Source organism: Fragaria vesca, linkage group LG3, assembly GCF_000184155.1.
Source record: "Fragaria vesca subsp. vesca linkage group LG3, FraVesHawaii_1.0, whole genome shotgun sequence".
Taxonomy (NCBI): Eukaryota; Viridiplantae; Streptophyta; class Magnoliopsida; order Rosales; family Rosaceae; genus Fragaria; species Fragaria vesca.
Genome location: NC_020493.1, coordinates 3,896,487 through 3,918,356, shown reverse-complemented (window position 1 = coordinate 3,918,356; position 21,870 = coordinate 3,896,487). Strand labels below are relative to the sequence as shown.

General features: G+C 38.1%; 2 protein-coding genes and 1 pseudogene across 3 annotated transcripts in view; all 3 read left to right on the top strand.

Moving 5' to 3' along the window:
• The window catches only part of LOC101314641 (G-type lectin S-receptor-like serine/threonine-protein kinase RKS1-like), a 12,934-nt gene extending 10,469 nt beyond the window's left edge, over positions 1–2,465 (top strand). Inside the window, exons 8-9 of the mRNA XM_004295343.1 lie at positions 1,647–1,878; positions 2,337–2,465. Coding sequence (XP_004295391.1) covers positions 1,647–1,878; positions 2,337–2,465 — 361 coding nt within the window. The remainder of the gene's footprint in view (positions 1–1,646; positions 1,879–2,336) is intronic.
• Positions 2,466–7,329: 4,864 nt separating this feature from the next.
• LOC101290733 lies at positions 7,330–10,124 on the top strand (annotated as a pseudogene). The gene is made up of 7 exons (XR_184185.1): positions 7,330–7,877; positions 7,985–8,125; positions 8,338–8,480; positions 8,604–8,814; positions 8,913–9,150; positions 9,236–9,385; positions 9,471–10,124. The product of XR_184185.1 is annotated as a G-type lectin S-receptor-like serine/threonine-protein kinase RKS1-like (transcript).
• Positions 10,125–20,329: 10,205 nt separating this feature from the next.
• On the top strand, positions 20,330–20,985 carry LOC101297412 (G-type lectin S-receptor-like serine/threonine-protein kinase B120-like). Its single transcript, XM_004293586.1, has 2 exons — positions 20,330–20,695; positions 20,887–20,985. Exons 1-2 carry the CDS (start codon positions 20,376–20,378, stop codon positions 20,966–20,968), a joined length of 402 nt encoding a protein of 133 aa, XP_004293634.1. The 5' UTR covers positions 20,330–20,375; the 3' UTR covers positions 20,969–20,985.
• Positions 20,986–21,870: the final 885 nt, after the last annotated feature.

The following is a 21,870-nucleotide window of genomic DNA, read 5'->3' as shown; positions in this document are numbered from 1 at the left end:
CGCGTGAGCGCGGACCTTTCGCACATGCATCGCGCGTGCAGGAAGGCTAGTCTATAATTTGTGAGATAGCTTGGTATTAAGACGAAGCTAGCCAGGGGAAGGAAGGTCTAACTTTTCAGTGTTGGTCTCAAATTATTTGATATCTCAGTTTTTGAAATCTAGTTTGCTTAATGAGAGAAATTTATAGTTGAAAAGTAAAATTTGTATAGGAAACATTATTCTCATGCACTTGATGAATGTAAAGGTTAGTACTCCATACAATTTTACTGTATCATATAGTGGATCTTTTAATTGCTTTGTGTTTTCAAGAGGGATCTCCAAAAAACTGAGGTAACTATGCCCCGGTATGTCACATTTCGTAATACTGTATACAAAATTGAAGAGACTAATTTCAAACGAATAAAATGACATCCAAGTACTTTACCTTCAATAAGAATGAAACTCTCTCTAGCTATCGCTATGAGAATTTGACTACTTATTGCTATACAAATGCAGGACCAAGACAGCAGAGCAATAAGAGATTGCTTCTAGCTTTTAGTAAGGTTTTGGTATTCACTAATCAATAACTCCAATATTCAATATGGCTAACAATCAGGGAGTGGGCACATTTTCTGTCTATTATTGTGAGTGAATGAAATTTCCTTTTTCAGTTTGGTATCCGCTGTTGTGTATGAACTAATATGACCAAGACTGAATCTCTTGTGAATGTGAATAAATGTTTGTGGCTTTTCGATTTAGTTCTGTTACTAGTGTAAGACCAACATTATGCAGAAACATATGGTTGATGGTTAAACATTACAGTTTCGTATTGTCAAGTTTATTACTATTAAGCTATCCTAAGTAAATTTATGTATATGATGCTTGGATAGTTAATGAAGGGATGACTTTTAGCTTTGCATATATATGGTTGATGGTTAAATCAATACAGTTTCGTATTGTTAAGTTTGGTAATTGGTATACTTGTTTCAAGTAACTGCTTTTACTATTCATATGCCTGAATTAACTATGTTTGTGGCTTTGATGATTCTAACAGTAGACTTTCCTGTTTAGTTATTTGATTTTGGGGTTTGAGCATACTTAGTAAGTTATCTATCTGTGTCTTCAAATTCTGATGAACATGAAAACTCATTTTCTTCTCTCTTAATTTCACTTGTAGAAGCAATGCAGAGATTACTTGAGAATTGAGATAGAAAATCTAAGTTAAAGTTTGGATTAAGAATACTTGTCTCACTACGCCTTTGATTTCAGGCACATCAAACTCATCTCAAGCTGAAGAACTGACCCTGAAGTTGCAACCACTTGTCTGAAGATTGACTCATCTCAAATTAGGTATTTGAATGAAACCGTATCCCTCTCTCTGCCCCTTAATTTATGTTTTGGATATATATAAGACGTTGATTGTGAAATCTGAAATTCATTTCAACTTCTTTTCAAAATATTGAGTGAAAAAGATAAGATAAGCCATTTGTGTGTTTATTTTGAGATTTGTATTGGGTTAGTTGGTTAATAAAAATCACTGTGCTGTGTTTTATTAGTGGTGGGTTTAGTTGGGATTATAGTTCTGTCTCATAGGTTGTTGAATGAGGTCAATTTAGTTGTGAATATTATCATTGTTAAATTTTTGATGTGGTACTATAATGATCCAGGAATTTTGGATCATGGGTTTGGACTAGCAATTTGGTATATCCACAAGAACCATTGGAAACTGCTGGTAGCAATGATCTTATAGCCAAAATCACTGAAGAGGTAACAGAGAAACTGAAAGAGTCTTTCGATAAGAAATTGGAAGATGCTATTAAAATGCTTCAAGCTCAAATTGCCAATAATTTGGATTGCACAACTGCACAGGGGGGAAGAAACACAATTGCACATGGACTGGTTAGTAATTTTTTAGATACACCGCCTTGTTATTCTTTCAAATTTTGAAATACTTTTACTTGATGTACACTTGAAATTATGTTTTGAGACACTTTGATGTTCTAAGTAATAGAAATTCGTTTTTTGTTAGAATGAATATTTTTGAAGTATGGTTTAGTATGAATTAGGGTGAAGGTGCTTGATTTACTTGAATCTAAATATGGCTTTAAGCATTAGGGTCAATGCTTGAGCATACAGACACTTTGATGTTCTAAGTAATGGAAATTGCCCATTTTTTTATTATGAATATTTTTGAAGTATGGTTTAGTATGAATTAGGGTGAAGGTGCTCGATTTACTTGAATCTAGATATGGTTTAAGCATTAGGGTCAATGCTTGAGCATGCAATAGGTTTTTGTTTTCATCTTTCACTTCAAATCAGACAACTAATTATAGAAAATGGTCTCATTTATGCAATAGGTACCAGCTGATGCAACAAGGGGCCATGAGGCTAGGAGGGAGTCCATAGGAGAGAGAGATCCTGAGGCCACTGCCCATTTTGATTCAGCTTCTGATGATGTCATTGGTCACCATGATCCTCCTGCATGATTTAGGTTTATGTCATATTGTTGTGTTTTAGAATGTGTTAGAACAAGATTATGTTAAAATATTGTTGTCCCTTTATGAAGCTCTTTTTATTGTTGTAGCACTTTGTTGGTATGGTTTAAGTTCCATCATGTGGAATAATGTTTATGTTGGATAATTTGGTTATGAAATGAATGTTGGTCATTGTGTTGATTTTGTTGGAATGAATGCTAGTTGATGGTGGTGTTAGTACCTTGTTGATTATAGTTGTTGCTATTGTGGATTGAATGAGATTTGAATTTGTAGGTTTCTGGTAAAAATGAGATTTGAAACAGCTGTGATAACAATTTCTGCAATTGGCGACGGTAGAGTCCCGTCGCCAACTTTTTGGCATTTTCTGCAGTTGGCGACGACAAAGTCCCGTCGCAAATGGTTTTGGCGGGAAAATTTGAAAATTCAAGTTCACATTTGAAAATTTTTAAATATCACAGCGACGGCAATCGCCGTCACCAATAGAGGTATTTGCGACGGCAAGTTCAGTAGCCAATTTCCGTCGCTATTTGCCGTCGCAAACATGGTTGTGACGGCTCACTGCCGTCACCAAAAGCAACGGCCACGCCCTCAACGGCGACTGTAAAAATGCTGTTGCCACGCCGTCGCCGTTGGTCTTTTGCGACGGCAGAATGACTTTTGGGGACGGCATTTTGCCGTGGCTAACTGAATTAATTTTTGTAATGCTCCCTTATGTGAAAATGATTCTATGCTGAAAATTTTTCTTTTATACATTTCAATGTTGAAATAACATGATGTCTGAACACCCGCATATACTCTCCTCCATTGTCGATGCGAATGCATTTCAGGGTTCTTCCAGTCTCCCGTTCAATTCCGGCATGAAATTGCTTGAATACTTCTAGCACTTGATCTTTCGCCGTCAATGCATAAGCCCATACCTTTATGGAATGATCATCAATGAAGGTAACGAAGTATCTTGCACCTCCGTGAGTACTCGTGGTCATGGGACCACACATATCAAAATGTACAACATCCAAAACTTTGGATTTCCTTGACACAGGATAACGATGGAATGAAGATCGATGTTGCTTTCCAGCCAAGCAATGTGTACATGATTTTAGAGGCATATCTTTAACATTGTCACCAGACAATACCTCTCTCTTGGCTAAAATAGTAAGTCCCTTCTCGCTGATTTGACCGAGCTGCTTGTGCCACAGCTCCACCGATGAGTCTTCTCCAAGTGTAACTACATACCCACTATAGATTTTTGCATATGTCATGTAGAGAGTGTTCTCCTTCTTCCCTCGAGCTAGAATTTCTGGACTAGAACTGAGCTTCCACTTTCCATCACCAAAGACATTTGTGTAGCCTTCATCATCAAGCAACCCAATGGAGATCAAATTGAGATGCATGTCTGGAACATGTCTCACATCTCACATCCTTGAGAATCGCTAGGCAACGGCCTATGTTGGTTTCAAGGGAAATATCTCCTCTTCCCACAATCTTGGACAATTTATCATTTCCCATTCTGACATTACTGAAATTTCCGATATTGTAGGATGTGAAAAACTCCCTTCGTTAGGTTACATGAAATGATGCCCTGAAATCGACGACCCAACATGTATCTTGAGATGTCAAATTAACATGACCATCTCCACAAATGATGATTACCTCGTCTCCATGTGAGGTAGTAGCGGCTGTATCTTTGGCACCACCTTTCTGGGCTTGCTCTTCCTTGAGCCTTCTACACTCATTCCTCATGTGACCTTTATTGCCACAATGCTAACATCTGATGTTCTTCTTTAGGCTGGATTTGCCCCTTGACCGGTCCTTTGCTTTGCCTCGGTTGTGGAACTTTTGACAGTTCCACGGTTGTCGGTGACGAGGGCTTTTGACTCGGTCGATATTCCTTGCTTCTTCCTCCTTGCTTCTATGTTGAACATGTTGTCTTTACAGTGTTCAGTGTGAGAACTCCTTGAGGAGCTGAGTTGCTTAATGACACCACCAATGTGTCCCAGTTGTCTGGCAATGAGCTTAGTAACAACAGTGCTTGCAGCTTATCATCAAGCACCATCTTCATATTCGTCAACTGATTCACCATGCCTTGGAAGTCACTCAAGTGTTCCGAAACACTTTCATTAACCTATTGACGAATTTCTGCAACAGCTTTTTTGTTCAGGATGCTCCATTCTGTGTCGTACTTGCCTGTTGACTTCTCTCCACCATTTTGAAGAGGCTCATACATATCCTTGCAGTAAAGGATGTCTTCCATTATCGGCTTCCAAATTGAGTAATTTGACGATGTCAACTTCACCATTTTTGTTGACGATGATGACGGCTCCGCCATCTTGATCACCACGAGATGCCATGGACAATGAGCGCCGGGCTCTGATACCACTTGTTGGGAAAAAAGTGGTTGCCTAATACAAGGCCGACGAATAATTGGTTATCCTAGAATCTGACTTTTCCACCCCTTGTGTGATTTGCAGAATAGCAACAAAAAGAAGACAAAATATTTAACGAGGTTCGGCAATATACCTATGTCCTCGGGGTAGTAGTAGTAGTAGTAGTAGTACTTTTTTTCACTATACTAAAGATTACAAGAAATACTCACTCTAGACTAACTAAAGTGGTAACACACCTCTCTCTCTCAAGAGGAATTTTCTTCTCACTAAACTCTCAAGTCAGTCAAGTGAGGATCACACTACTACTACCACACAAACTCTTTCTCTGGCTAGTTTGTGTCTTTGCCTTGGTTTGTATTGCTGCAAGCTTTCATGCTTTTATATAGGCAAATGGTTTCATGCATAAACCATGCATTCCATAGGTAACATGCAAGGGAAGAAAAGTCAAGTTTCTTCCATGATTCATGCTCAATGTCTTCATGCTTATAGTGCTGCCACCACCACCACCCTAATAAGCTTATAGCTTTGTTGTTTCTTACCTTTCAAAGATCACTGCACCTACTTTGCTATTCATATAGCAACCATCCTTGTTTTCATTGAATGGGTCATCAAGGCTACAACAACAAATGCTTTCCTTATGCAGTAAAACACCACATGAATTTCAACCTCCAATTAAGGAGGGACTAACCTATCAGTTTGAATCTATGTTACACGAAAACAAAAACGAGTTTCGGTTTCTGATACGATCCGATACGCGGAAACGTCAAAATCAAAATATAGCCTGATACGAAACGTGGAGGAAACGTTAAAATTAAAATAAATATAATATTTATTATAATAAATATAAATATAATTAATTTTACAGATTCTGGACCGTTAGTTTTTTAAAAAAAAAAAAAAACCCAAGCCCAAGTCAAAAGGACCCATACCTTTCAGTTGGGTAAACTTCTTTGTCAAAGGACCCCAGGCCCAGGTTAAACGGTTGAAAAGTAGAAAATGATTGCTAATATAATATATTTCTACTTTGTCAAACTACTTTTCAAAGGACACAGACCATTCTCTTCTCCCCGACTCTCTCTCTCTCGTTTCTCATCTGTCCGGCCACAACTGGCTGATCCACCACTGCCAAAATGCTTCTCTCTCTTCCCACTACAAAACCCAGCCTTCAATTCACACAAGCACGAACCCTAGAAGGAGATCGACCGAGAAGAGGCGCGCGGCGGTCCTCAGGCGATTCTCGACGATTCCGGCCACGATTCGACATATCGGAGGTAGGGTTTTCTTCATCTCTCCCTCCTCTTCCATTCTATGTTCTTGAATGTTCGATTCTTGCCCAAATCAGAAATACCCCTTTTCTGTTTTTCTGGGTTTTTCATGGCGAGTTGTTCTTGGAGTTCTGGCGAGACTACCGAGCTAACTCGTTTCTATTACAGGCGAAACTCGTTTTGGTGGCGTTTCAGAATGATGCTTCTGTGGAAACGCGTTTCGGAAACCCGAAACGTTTCCGTGCATTCAAACTTTGAATATTAGCAAAGAAAATCATTTGCTTAGACTAAAATACGAGTCAAGACCATTTTAGTTTAATACACGATGTCGATCGCATTCTGGATACCTCATTGTCCAATCTTTCGTGCATGTTTTGACAAAATGTGTCATATTGGACTATTGGGAAAATTCCTAGTAGAAAATAGAAGAGCGGCCAACAAAGAAAGTGAGAAGTAGAGAAATGCCCTGTTTCGCACCTACATAGTTGCAATGTTTCGCAGAGCTCTGTTTCTCTTCCTCCTCTTTCAGTTCTGCACTTCCAGGGACACCATAAGAGGGAACGAAGAGCAACTGAAGGATGTTGATGGTGACTATTTAGTGTCCAGAGAAAGCAAGTTTGAGTTGGGGTTCTTCAGCCCTGGAAATTCTAGCTACCGGTATGTTGGAATCTGGTATTCTCAGACTAGAGTATCTGAAAAAACAGTGGTGTGGGTTGCAAACAGGAACAATCCCATCAATGATACGTCTGGTGTGCTCACAATCAACAGGTATGGAGAACTGGTCCTCTATGCTTACAATTTGGAAAATGATCCTATATGGTTCACCAATATGTCGCAGTGGGTCGAGAATGTTAACACTAGCACTTTATCAGCACAGCTTTTGGATACAGGAAATTTTGTTGTGTTCCAGGATGATAATAATGATATATTTATATGGCAGAGTTTTGATCATCCTACAGATACTCTACTTCAAGGTATGAAAATTGGGGTGAATTGGAAAACTGGGCTAGAATGGGTTTTAACATCTTGGAAGTCACATGATGACCCTGGAGCTGGGGAATATACACATAGGCTCTATCAAAATCAAAATCAGACTGCTCTCCCCCAATTTTTTACATATAAAGGTTTGAGTAAGTATTGGCGAAGCGCTCCAGGGCCCTCTGCTACCTCTGCTAGTTTTGTCAATAATCAAGAGGAAACTTGTTATTTAATGGATAAAATCAATGGAATTGCAAGACTAACTATGAATGGTTCTGAGTTACAGCACCTTACATGGAGTGATGGAGACCATCGATGGAAGCAAGTCTATGCTGCACCCAAAGTACGGTGTGATTGGTATGCACATTGTGGTGCCAACAGCAAATGTTACCCTGACATATTCGGTCTGTTTGAGTGTGACTGTCTACCCGGCTTTGAACCAAAATCTATCAATGAGTGGAACCAGAATGATGGGTCAGATGGATGTGTGAGTAAACGAAAGGAATTTTCTAAGTGTGGGAATGGAGAAGGGTTTGTGCAGGTGACAAGAGTTAAATATCCAGACACATCAATAGCAGCTCGAGTGGCAGCACGCACGAATAACAAATTGTGTAGGCAGGAGTGCTTGGCAAATTGTTCTTGCACAGCATATATGAGCATTGAAAATGAAAAAGGTGTTGTTGATTGTTGGACATGGTATGATGATTTGATGGATATTCTTGTGTACACAGAGACGGGAAGAGATCTATATGTTCGTGTAGATCAAATGGAATTAGGTAATGTACTAATTATCTTGCAGTGGAAGCAAAAAAAACTGACTACACATATTTCCTCCTTTGTTTTTCATGCTTTTCTAACCCTTTGTTAACCTCTATATATGTAGCTGCTGAGAGTGCTGGAAAATCCAAAGGTTTCTTTAAAAGAAGGGGTATGCTTGCCATTCCTATATTCTTTGCTCTGCTAGCATTGGTACTGATCATTATGTGTGCCTGTTGGTGGTGTAAGAAAACAAGGAACACAGCAGGTAAAATTTTCTCTTATATACTCTGATCGGTTATCTTCTTTGGTTTGCATGAGCTGAAAATCTTGTGCTGTCTGTAAGTCACGTACATGAAAGAACTTCGACAACATCAAATGCATCTAAGAAACTACAGTACTAAAGTCGGTATGTCATGCATGTCACAACAGTGAGGAACAAATACAGGTGTACATAATAATTGTTGTTTCTGTTTGCAGAAATTGTGGAGTCAGATGAACTTGAGGAAACTAAGAGGCACCCCGAATTGCAATTTTTCGATTTGAACACATTGATGGCAGCCACAGATAACTTCTCTCCTGTCAATGAACTCGGCCAAGGTGGTTTTGGCTCTGTTTATAAGGTGACCCCAATTTCCTAAGCACCAAACATTCCTTCTCTCTTGATTGTGTTGTACTACATATAACTACTCTTGTTTAACTAATCAACAATTTAGTGAAAGTTTTATACTAATCTTAAACTTCAGGGTCAGTTACCAAACGAGCAGAAGGTTGCTGTGAAAAGGTTGTCTAAAACATCAGGACAAGGTACTGAAGAATTCAAAAACGAAGTTGCACTTATAGCAAGACTTCAACATCGCAATCTTGTAAAACTCTTAGGCTGTTGTATTAAGGGGGAAGAACGGATGTTAGTTCTAGAATACATGCCGAACAAAAGCTTGGACTCATTTCTCTTTGGTATGTCTTAATATTTGCCTTTTTTAAGATATTGAATAACATATTGAGCTTCACAAATATGTATACCATAGTCACACAAAGCCGAATATTTGTTGCAGATCAGACAAGACGGTCCTTCTTGGATTGGGAAAAGCGCTTTGAAATCATCAACGGGATTGCTCGTGGGATCCTGTATCTTCACCAAGACTCAAGATTGAGGATTATCCATAGAGATCTAAAGACTAGCAATGTTCTTTTAGATGCTGAAATGAACCCGAAAATTTCTGATTTTGGCATGGCAAGAATATTTGACAGGGACCAAGTTCAGGATAAAACCAATCGAGTTGTTGGAACATAGTAAGATTTCCATATATATTGTCACGTTTCATGTTCACTTTACTATATATGTTTGGTTGTAACATGTTAGTTTGTTCATATGCAGTGGCTACATGTCACCAGAGTATGCGGTGTTCGGCAGATTTTCTACTAAATCGGATGTGTTTAGTTTGGGATCATATTGTTAGAGGTTGTGAGTGGCAAAAGAAACAATTATTTTTCTCAAGAGGATCCTTCCATGAACTTGATTAGACATGTAAGTTGCTCATATTTTGCTTAGAGTTTACCTGGAGTACTTGTTCATCCATTACTCAAGTCACACTTTCATGTTTTAATGTCAGGTTTGGAACCTGTGGAGAGAAGACAGAGTCTTAGAAATTGTGGATTCAACTCTGGAGTTGTATAATTCTGATGAGGTCATGAGATGCATTCAAGTTGCGCTCTTGTGCGTGCAAGAAGAATCAGAGGACCGGCCAGCCATGTCTGCCATTGTTTTCATGTTGAGCGGCGAAACATCTCCTCCATCTCCTAACCAGCCTGCATATGTCATCAGAAGATACTCCGTCACTGATGCTGATCCATCATTAGTACCAACACCATTTTATTCTATAAACGGCTTGACAATAACTGGTGAAGAAGCTCGATAATGGTACAACTAGCTCTTTTTGTTTAGTTCATTATTAAATTTACTGCTTTGCTAGGCATGTCACTATAAAATCATCATTAATCAGCTGACGATTTGCATTGCAAAGAATAGAAGATCAGATTTTGCATAAGAAATGTTAGTTCAGGAGATCAAATATATGTTTCATCGTTTTCCTTCTATCGAATGTATTCATTGCCCAAGGAAATGTAATCATGCAGCGCATAGATTATCTAGATACGCGCTTTTGTTTCTTGCATTTCAAGTTTTAGAGGAAGGATCACAATGGCGTTCCAATGCTCTCCAACATGATGTTTCTCTTTGATTCATATCAATGAAGTATTCCTTTCCCAAAAAAAAAAAAAATAGCAGATGCACTGTTATTATGTCAAAATGATCATATTTTCTGCATCTTTTCCATTGCTTACATACTATGTTTGCATGCTAAGTTGCTAACAGTAATTGCATGCATGTTTCCTCATGATAGAGACTCCAACCATCATCTTGTGCTACTTTTGTTTCTCATCTTGATAAAAGGCTGGTCCAATCTTGCTATTCATATAGCAGCTAGCCTTCTTTGAATTCAAATGATTTGATGTGGGTGGCAATTGATAGGTTTCTCTGTTTAATTGTTTGTTTTGCCAAACAGGAAATCATCCATCTGAATAAAGTTCTAATTTTTGGTAGAAGCCAGATTTGCAGACCTATACATGTTTTCTGATGCCATTATTGATACGCCTTTTATTTCTATAAAGAATGTCCTGCTTATTTGCTTTTGCCAAAATTATTGCCTGCACCACTGGGACAGCTGCACCAGGCATCAGAACCGTCCGATTTGAAACGTGGATCATTTTTCTAATAAGGACGTTAGTTGCCGTTTGGAGAGTTTTGGGTGGGCGAGTGAGAGGGGAGAAAGAGGACCCTCCCCCCTCACCTACTCTCTTCTTCCTTTTTCCTTGGACGAGCGCCGCACACTATTCATATCCCATTTCATTTGCTTTCTCATCCACCAAGACGATGGAAGCGATCCTCATCTTCGAGAGCCACATTGCAGATCCCTCCCCTGCCTCTTCGTGCTTTGAAGGCGCCTCCTCATGTTTGATTTCACCACGAAGAACCTCCCCCAGATCTGCACTGTTTTGAATTTGTTTAGGCTAGTAGTAGTTATGGGAGTTGTGTCTTTGTAGATGAGAATTTGTTCACTCTCATAGAAAGTGGATCCCCGGAGCGGAAATCGCGGCGAGCAACGCCGGGAAGATATGTAGAAGCGGATGGCTGCGGAGGAGATGAGGAGGAGCACGGTGGTTATTAACAAGGAAGAACGGCCGGAGATCCGCCGACCCATCTTGGTCTTCTTCTTTTGGTTCGATTTCAGAGACGGAGAAAGGTCTTCAGTGATCAGCAGTTTTCTTCAGACGAAGATGTCTGGCAAGACGTTGATGGGTAAATTAAGTTTGGATTCGAGCTCTCAAAAATCTTCATCTTCTTCATCATACTAATTTGGGTTGTCGTTGATTGTTTTGCCATCATTCTTGTAGATTGGGTCAGTTCAAACCTAGTAATTAAGACTCCATTTTGACTCAAAGATCTACAAGTAGTGAGGCCAATGATAAGGTACGTACATATATTGTGTGTCTGTTTAAATTGTACGAGATAACTGAGGTGTTTTGTTTGAATGGAACGAGAAAACTGAGGTGTTTGTTGTATGGCTAAAAATTGGGTCAATGGATACCCAATGATTTGAGGTAGAGGTTAAATCCAGTTAGAATAAGCGATGTGAGCTATGGTAGGTTAAATTGGACATAGCAAAGCAATTGGTTTGAAACAATTTTATTTTTGGGTTGGTGGATGAGTTCTGGGTTACGTTTTTGAATCCTGGTTCTGTGTGGGTTGTCATTTTGCCACATGTGGTTCTCAGATTGAACTGGTGAAAATAGCAGGGCAGCAGTTTTCATCAGCTCTTAGGTAAAACCAAGTCAGCAGGGGCTGATAGATTTGTAGTTGGTGTTTGGAGTACTGAGAGATATGAGCTGATGAACACTGGTGTGATGCTAATTTGAGGAACCCATTTATTTGCTGTTACTATCTATGGTGTAGTGCACTTGATGTTTCTGTTCCCTTCACCTATACTCATTTGGGTTCAGGCATTTTAAAGAATAAGAGACGTTCTGTGACATATGGAGCATGAAATTCTGACCATAATATTGTCAGGTATAATGATTTGATGAGCATCTAGTGAAATTTATTGAAGGTTGTTATGTCTGTAGTCAGCAAATAGGGCATGTGTAAGAATGATGATCTGTAACTGTGTTAGGTCTTAATGTGTTGTTCTGAGATGCATATATTTGTGAATGACACTTCTGTACAAGCCGTTGTTCTCGAGTATTCTCTTACGATCAAATGCTTCATGGGGTAGTAAAAGGACAGCATTCATGGTTATGATATTCAGTTGTGGTTTTAGAATAGTAGCTAGCTTGTGCTTATTATTATGATTCCTATTGCGGGTTTTGCGATGCCAGTTATTGGATATGAAAGCACTTAAATTGGTTGGAACATTTCAGTATCATAACTCTACTCAATTGGATTATCAGGTGTGAATAAAACTTTAGTATTCTAGTTCCTTTTTATCTGTAATCAAACCAAAGGCATAACTGAACTTAGCACTATATGTTTGCCGGGTTTCAAGCTTTCATTGTGTGGATCAGTGGATGTTTGCTTAAGCAATCATAGCTCTTTTCAGTGTCAATATCAAAATGATGAGAGTTTCTTTTTTCATAGGACATAAAACCCTGAATTGCCTACATGCACTTTCTTGCATTTGAAGACTTTACAGAACAAGTTTTACTCATGATTCAGTCCTCACAATCTTAGTATTTTTCTTATTTATCAGCATTACTATTCTCATTAGTCATCTATATGGGAAAGTGTGAGGGTGGGTATGTATTTTACTGTAACTGAGGAGTATGAGTAAAGCTTGAGGTTGAGTATGTTTGAGGTTCAGAATCTTGTAGCAGTGGTTAGAAGGATTGGTAGTGTAAGGAGGAAATTGTCCGGAAATATGAACTGAAGTATGATATTAAGATGTATGTATGACTACAGGGTGTTCATGACTACATTGCACTTTTAATTCTCTTTTGGGATAGAAAACCAATATACTGAGGCCAAGTTCTATGTCACCCAATGACCATACCCTTGAGTGGAAGAGTGGTTTAGTAGTAATGAGAACCCATATGGTAGTGACTTCTCAGTAACCAACAACCCTTTGGGTGAATAAGGAGTCGTGTAGCTGTCCCAATTACTTGATTAAAACTCGAGTCCATGTGTCTTGTCTATCCTCCCTCACCTCTTAGTTTTAGACCCAATCAATATGACTTAAATTTGAAAGCATGACGGTTAATTGGAAGCATGACGGTTAGTTGATATGATGTCAATTTAAACTTCATTGTTCACATTATATGTAGATGACTATTCTTGTTATGATTGCGTTAGTTCAACTAAGATTTGGTTCTCAGAATAAGAACCAACTAACCTAACACAATGTGTGCAGGTACCCTATCATAGAAGAGGTGCAACTGTGGGATGAAATTCTTGTTGTTTATATATTGATGAGGGAGACGTCTAGAATGTACCCAGCGGTTCCAGCACCCATTATGTTTGGGCACATGTCAACGAGACACAGGCCACACGTGAATATTTGATATGTATAGAGTTTGGGTAAATACAGGGTTGTATTTCGGGGCGAGGTAGGTAAATACACATATTTGTTTGTGTTAAAGAAGAGTCTTCATTTTTGTGCAACCGTATCCGGATTAAAAAAAATCTCCAGACCGAATATTCAGCTAACCCGAACCGAACGGGTTACATCTCCAGTTTAGATAAACCTGATTCAGAGTTTTTGAGAGAAGTTGTAACTGAATATAAAAAGTTAAACTCGTGATGAAATTGGGTTTTTTGCTCTGCGTTTGATATTCTTTTGATTTCGAAGTGAAAGTTTATGTCTAAGACCCAGGTTTGTAGAAGAAAGAGAGAAGTAGGACGATAAGATGAGAGAGGATTGAGAATGAGTAATTACCCAAATCTGCAAGAGAATAGTTACTAGAGGACCAGATACAGAGGGATTGGAGGATCGAAAAAAGGGCGAATTGAGAGAGAGATGAGTGTATGTGAGGCTGACGTGATTACATGGGGAGAGTGGGAGTTGTTACGGTTTTTACTTTTTATAATATATATATATATATATATATATATATATATATATATATACACAGGAATTCTCAGGTATTCTCAGGTGCGGACGTCTGCATCAAAGTTTTTGATGCGGATTTTTATTTTTGCACCACTTTTCGATCGAATTTTCTCATATCCACCGTCTAGTATCTAGATAATATTGTGTAGATCATCTCTGTAAAATTTCAGCTAATTTGGTAATCGTTAAGGCTCTCAAACTTGAAAAACAAATGGACGGACTGAATTCTGTTCGGTTGTGTTTATACCAGAAAAACTCGAGTTTGAGGGCCTTAACGATCACCAAATTGGTTGAAATTTTGTAGAGATGATCTACACAATACTAGACGGTGGAGATGAGGAAATTCGATCCGAAAGTGGTGCGAAAATGGTGCGGACGTCCGCAGTCAAGAAGAGCTGTATATATATATATATATATATATTTATATATATGAGGATTTGGTTATGTGTTGTGAGGTGCAGACTAATTAAAATGGACATCCAATAAGAAAACAACAACACATTAAAATTATTATATATTATAAGGTTGACAGTTTTTATCGGTATCCAGACGTTACCGGAATCATGGGATTTTTCAACCATAGTCGTATTTCACTATTCCGATCACATCTTATTTCACGAGATTTTTGAAAATTTTGCTTCCTCTGTATAGTTGGTTCACAAAGATGTACACTTGCATATAACCTACTAAACAAATTATAACACATTAGTAGGCATGTTGTGATTCCGATGACTAAAATTTACAAAATGAAAATTCAGCAGTCTGATGTGATCGGCATAGTAAAATACTGCAGTGATAGAAAATTTAAATGTATTCGATAATGTTCGGGGATCCATCAAAGCGATCAACCATAATTCAACGCCACTTACCACACGAAAACGCTCTTACCTACCCCTATATAACCTTGTTTGGTTGATTCTTCCACACACAAAACTCTCACATTGATGAAATGTAACAACCCATGTAAAAATTTAAGGACCTTCACCTCCCGACGATAGGGCTTCCATAGAGAAAAATAAACGAAAATAGGGTTGACCGTTTCTATCGGGGACCAAACGTTACCGGAATCATGTGATTTTTCAACCATAGTCATATTTCACTATTTCGATCACATCTTATTTCACGAGATTTTTGAAAATTTTGTTTTCTCGATATAGTTGGTTCACAAAGATGTACACTTACATATAACTTACTAAACGAGTTATACCACATTAGTAGGCACGTTGTGATTCCGATGACTAAATTCACAAAATGAAAATTCAGCCGTCCGATGTGACCGGCATAGTGAAATACAGCAGTGATAGAAAATTCAAATGTATTCGATAATATTCGGGGATCCATCAAAGCGGTCAACCCTAATTCAACACCACTTACCACACGAAAACGCTTTTACCTACCCCTATATAACCTTGTTTGATTGATTCTTCCACACACAAAACTCTCACATTGATGAAATGTAACAACCCATGTAAAAATTTAAGGACCTTCACCTTCAGACGATAAGGCTTTCATAGAGAAATATAAGCGTAAATAGAGTTGACCACTTCTATCGGGGACCAAACGTTACCGGAATCATGTGATTTTTCAACCATAGTCGTATTTCACTATTTTGATCACATCTTACTTCACGAGATTTTTGAAAATTTTGCTTCCTCTGTATAGTTGGTTCACAAAGATGTACACATACATATAACCTACTAAACGAGTTATACCACATTAGTAGGCACGTTGTGATTCCGATGACTAAAATTCACAAAATGAAAATTCAGCCGTCTGTGACCGACATAGTGAAATGCAACAGTGATAGAAAATTCAAATGTATTCGATAATGTTCGGGGATCCATCAAAGCCGTCTGATAGGGCTTCCATAGAGAAAAATAAGCGTAAATAGGGTTGACCGCTTCTATCAGGGACCAAACGTTACCGAAATCATGTGATTTTTCAACCATAGTTGTATTTCACTATTTCGATCACATCCTATTTCACAAGATTTTCGAAAATTTTGTTTTGTCTGTATAGTTGGTTCACAATGATATTTTTTTGAACATAACCTACTAAACAAATTATACCGTTTTAGTAGTCACACTGCAATCCGAGGTCATAATTACTTGAAAATAAAAATTCCACCGTCTGATGTAGGCATGGTAATTAAATAGGTTTACTGAAAAAAATTCACCTCATTTCGGATTATTTACGCCCCCCATCGAATCGGTCAACCTTAAATATACCTCGTTTTTTACACGAAACGCGGTTGATTGACATCGTGCGAGATCCTATTTTTTCCCGTTTTCGAACAAGAAGCTCGCATATATGAGATTAGGATCCCATGATTTTTTTGGGTTAAATTGACCCTCCGGTGGTTAGGCTCCTCTTAGGAGCGCCTAAGCGTAATTAGTGTTGACCGTTTTTATCGGGGCCTAAACGTTACCGGAAGTTTGTGATTTTTCATCTCTACATGTATTTCACTATTTCTATCACATCCTATTTCACAAGATTTTAGAAAATTTTGCTTCCTCTGTATAGTTGGTTCACAATGATATACATTTGAATATAACCTACTAAACAAGTTATACCGCTTTAGTAGACACGTGACGATCCGAGGTCATAAATATATGAAAATAAAAATTCCACCGTCTGATGTAGGCATGGTAATTAAATTGGTCTACTGAAAAAATTCCATCCCGTTTCGGATTTATTAAGCCCCTCATTGAATCGGTCAACTTTAAATATACCTCGTTTTTTACACGAAACGCGGTTGACCGACATCGTGCAATATCCTATTTTTCCTCGTTTGCAAACAAGAAGCTCATATATATGAGATTTAGGATGCCATGAATTTTTTTGTTAAATTGACCCTCCAGTGGTTAGGCTCTCCTTTGGAGCGCCTAAGCGTAATTAGGGTTAACCGCTTTTATCGAGGCCTAAACGTTACCAGAAGTTTGTGATTTTTCATTTCTACTTGTATTTCATTATTTCGATCACATCCTATTTCACAAGATTTTTAAAAATTTTGCGTGGGGGGAGATGGTGATGACGATGACGTGGAGAGGATCTAGTCATGGTTACCGTTAGATGTCGAGGATGTTGTCAGAAACGTGGAACGTGGCGGTACGAATACGGGGTACGGGTACGCGGTACGCTAATCCTTACGGAACGCGGTACGCTAGGATATATTTACTAATGTTAATTAAAATAATTTACAATAAATTAAAATATGATAAATAAATATACTAATATAAATACTTTCAGTTTACCTAAATACCCCTTGTTAGTATACAATGACAACCTTCTTATGAAAGATAAATAAGTAATAACAATTAACATTAAAAAAAGAGTAAATTACATAACAACACATGACCAAATTTATAAACACAAAAAAAACCACTTCTAATATTTCTTTAACATAATAGGACATGAGGTTGAGGCCCAACATCAACAAAAGCAAGCTTGATCCGAAATTTCATTGTTAAATGACTAAAATGTCCAGTTTTACAAAGAGATTACAAACATGACCACAAACCCCTTCTCTCTCTCATTCCAAACCACGGTCCACCACCACCACTGCATCGTCGACGTCAATCACAAACAAGAGATTAATCTCAAAACCTGGTTCCGGCGACGAAACCACCAGATTGAATTTGTCAAATCTTACAGTTTTGATGGAATTCGTCAGTGATGCCGGAGCTTACACTAAGGCCCATCTCATCCAATTAATTGATATGAGCTTACCGTAGTTGATCGATCAGGCGTTGGAGTCGGACAACGTCGAGATCTTCACAATCGTTGTCGTCGATTCGGAAGGGTTAAAGAGTGACTCGGCCGAAAATGCCATGAAGGTTGGTGATGTTTGATTTAAAAGGTCAAAAAAATAATTCTACTATGTTGGATTTTACTCCGATCTCAAATAAAATCCGTCGCCATGTTTGTCTTCAATCAGGTTGGGTTTGGAGAGCGATTGGGTATTTGGAGTTGATGATTTTGTTGTTCGGGAGAAAGAGGAGGAATTCAAGAGAGAGATTAGAGATCTGCAAATGGAGGTTGTGAGGGGAGCGTCTAAGGAATAAGAAGATTAGGATCTGTGAATTTTTTTTGTTTTGGCGAGGATTAGGATATGTGATTGATGGTGGTCTTTGTTGCAGTTCTGGTGATGGAGGTCTTTGTCAAGGAAGAAAATTTTGGTGATTACGGAAATTTCAACCCTCTAAAATATGGAAATTTCGACGGAAATTTCGGGAAAATATCGGTTACAGTAAAAAAATGAGAAAATTGACGGAAATTATAAGAAAAATAAGGAAATTTTAAACAAAACTTTAAGAGATGTTTGTTTTCTATATTATGTACTATATTTGAAATGAAAACCTTAAATAAACATTGATCTATAGAGAGTTGTAGTAAGTTAAGTTGAAAAAGTTAGCACTGAACTGTTAATAATTTTTTGAAAGTTATAAAATTTGACCTACATATATATTAAAAAGGAATTAAGAAAAGTAGGTTAAAAAGTTTTTTTTTTTTTCTGTATGGAAGTGTAGGTAAAAAAGTTAGTTGGGGATTAGATATTTACCTAATTTTTATTTTTCAGATTCGGAAAAGAAAACCAATATATATTATAATGATCCTAAATTCAACAGCTTGGATGGTTAGTAGGGTTGGTTAAAGCTTTAGCCTTTTACCCAAGAGAGCAAGGTTCGAAACGGCTTGAGTGCCATTACAAACCAATCAACAATTTCTGCGCTGACCACACTCACCACTCACCACAGCCATTCAAATTGGCGGGCGCTGACCACACTCACCACTCACCACAGCCATTCAAATTGGTGGGAACCAGTTTATTATTTCGGCGGAGACCCCACACACACCAGAACTGGGGAGAGAAAAATATTTCGCTGTGTGATAAAAACAAAATTTTCGGCGAAAATTTCTATTTTTCCTTCCTTGGTCTTTGTTGCAGTTTTGGTGTTTGTTGTTTTTTGCAGGTTTTTTTTTTTTGCAGTAGCAGCGCGACAGTAGCAGCTTTGTTTGATTTTGGAGGATTGCTTGAAAAAAATTGCAAAAACACCTTTTATCGAGTGCTACTGTGCTACTTGGGTGCTAGCACCCAATATGTTACTTGGCAATAGCACCCAATGTACTACGTACTGTACTACTCGGCAATGTGCTACTATGTTACTCATCGACAGTAACAGTTAATATGTAGTGAAGGGTATTCTAGTAAACTTGTAGTGACAGATGACATGTAGATATTAGTTTGTCTTAATTTGTTAATATTTGTCCTTAAACGTGTAAGATATTATGTAAAGGATGTATTTGTAAACCGAAATTTAGTTAGTAACTTTATAGTAATTTACTATTAAAAAAATATAAGGAAAGCTCTCTTAATTTTTTTAATTTTTTTTTTTTCAAATAATCTTAGATCATGTTTGGTGAGTTATTCCGTGAACTCTCCCGGATTTAATGGAGATTTTGTAATCTTTCCAGGCAAGCATCAATCTGCAGTACACCAATCTGAATATAAATCAAACACCATCACCACCACGACGCCGTCAACCCCTCCATTCTTGATGTATCTTCTCCGGAACAAAACAGCCTCCGATAATCCGTGACATCCGAAGCAGATCTATCTTCGCCGTCGTTTGAGCAAAAGGGAAGAAATCGTTCACGATTGGGTTCGCTCAACATGGCGATCCGGATCGCGAACGCCCCGCGATTGGGTACGGGCGTTCCGGAAGGCGATTCGCCGGCAAAATGAGCGTTTCTGGTAACATTACTCGAGGAGACAGAGGTGGTCAAAGAATGGGGGCATGGGGCGGCGATTTAAAGAGGGGGATTTGGCGGTCGAAGGAGAAAGGGAAAGAGATCTGGATGTGGTTTTCAGTTTTGAGGAGATGGGCAGATGGTTGTGTAATCAAGGGAGAGGAGAGAGGAGAAAAGAAAAGAGAAAAGGCCATTCGCAGCTAAGGTCGTTTAGCTTGCACGCGCTCTTAGGCGTCATGGTGGAGCTGTCCCAGTGGTGCAGGGAATAGGCTCTCCTTATTTTGTGGTTCATCATGATTTGAGCGGTGGCAAACTCACACCCAAAGTCAAGTTAATTATCAGATGTATCAAGGATGCATTATCAAGTATTAAACAAGAAAATCATTTTCTTGATTTAGTCTAATAAGAGTCACAGCCACCAGCTAGGGCTGCAAGGCATTAAGACTTGGACATGAGTTGAGCCAATAATGACGGTTTTTAGACGAGTCATTGTCATCATGTCATGCATTATTTAGAAAATGTCAAAGTAGAAGAATTGTCCACAAAGATCAACGTATAGCGACTGATCTCATTGCTCATCAGCTCAATCATGAAAATGAGAAAAAGATGCCATTGGTTCATTACCAGACATTTCAAAATGCAGAGAAAATGTTTCTGAAAGCTCTGCTTCTCTTCCTCCTCTTTCAGTTCAGCAGTTCCAGGGACACCATAAGAGGGAACGAAGAGCAACTGAAGGATGTTGATGGTGACTATTTAGTGTCCAGAGAAAGCAAGTTTGAGTTGGGGTTCTTCAGCCCTGGAAATTCTAGCTACCGGTATGTTGGAATCCGGTATTCTCAGACTAGAGTATCTGAAAAAACAGTGGTGTGGGTTGCAAACAGGAACAATCCCATCAATGATACGTCTGGTGTGCTCACAATCAACAGGTATGGAGAACTGGTCCTCTATGCTTACAATTTGGAAAATGATCCTATATGGTTCACCAATGTGTCGCAGTCGGTCGAGAATGTTAGCACTAGCACTTTATCAGCACAGCTTTTGGATACAGGAAATTTTGTTGTGTTCCAGGATGATAATAATGATATATTTATATGGCAGAGTTTTGATCATCCTACAGATACTCTAATTCCAGGTATGAAACTTGGGGTGAATTGGAAAACTGGGCTAGAATGGGTTTTAACATCTTGGAAGTCACATGATGACCCTGGAGCTGGGGAATATACACATAGGCTCTATCAAAATCAAAATCAGACTGCTCTCCCCCAATTTTTTACATATAAAGGTTTGAGTAAGTATTGGCGAAGCGCTCCAGGGCCCTCTGCTACCTCTGCTAGTTTTGTCAATAATCAAGAGGAAACTTGTTATTTAATGAATAAAACCAATGGAATTGTAAGACTAACTATGAATGGTTCTGAGGCACAGCACCTTACATGGAGTGATGGAGACCATCAATGGAAGCAAGTCTATGCTGCACCCAAAGTACGGTGTGATTGGTATGCACGTTGTGGTGCCAACAGCAAATGTTACCCTGCCATATTGTATATGGAATTAGTGGAAGTTTTAAAAAAGTCTATGGAATTTGAAAGTCTAGGTGTATTCAATACTGACTTTTAAAAATCTATCAAAGTATGGGTGTATTCAACTAGATTTTAAAAAATCATTATGAATTTCACCAAAGTTCAGAGGTATTCAATTAAGACTTTTTAAAATGAATAGAAGTTCAGATGTATTCAAAATATCATTCATACTTATGAAATTAATAACTCATGGATAATTGTGGACTTTGTAGTGTAAATTACACACACCAAACTCCAATATTTTTCCATCCACTAGAGCAAAAGATTTGGAAAAGTCTACGATAGACTTTCTCTTTACATGTGAATAGGTTGATCCTACAATACATCATCTTTTTTTTCTTTTATAATATTTTGTGCTATCAATGTTCTATTCTACCTATTCTTTTCAATTGTTTTTTTAATGTTAATATTTTGTTGTATTTCAATTGTAATACTTGGAACCCTCGATAACCTAAATGTTATATACTAACTCTTTGATATTAGGAACCACATGATCATATATTATTATATTAGCTACATGAATT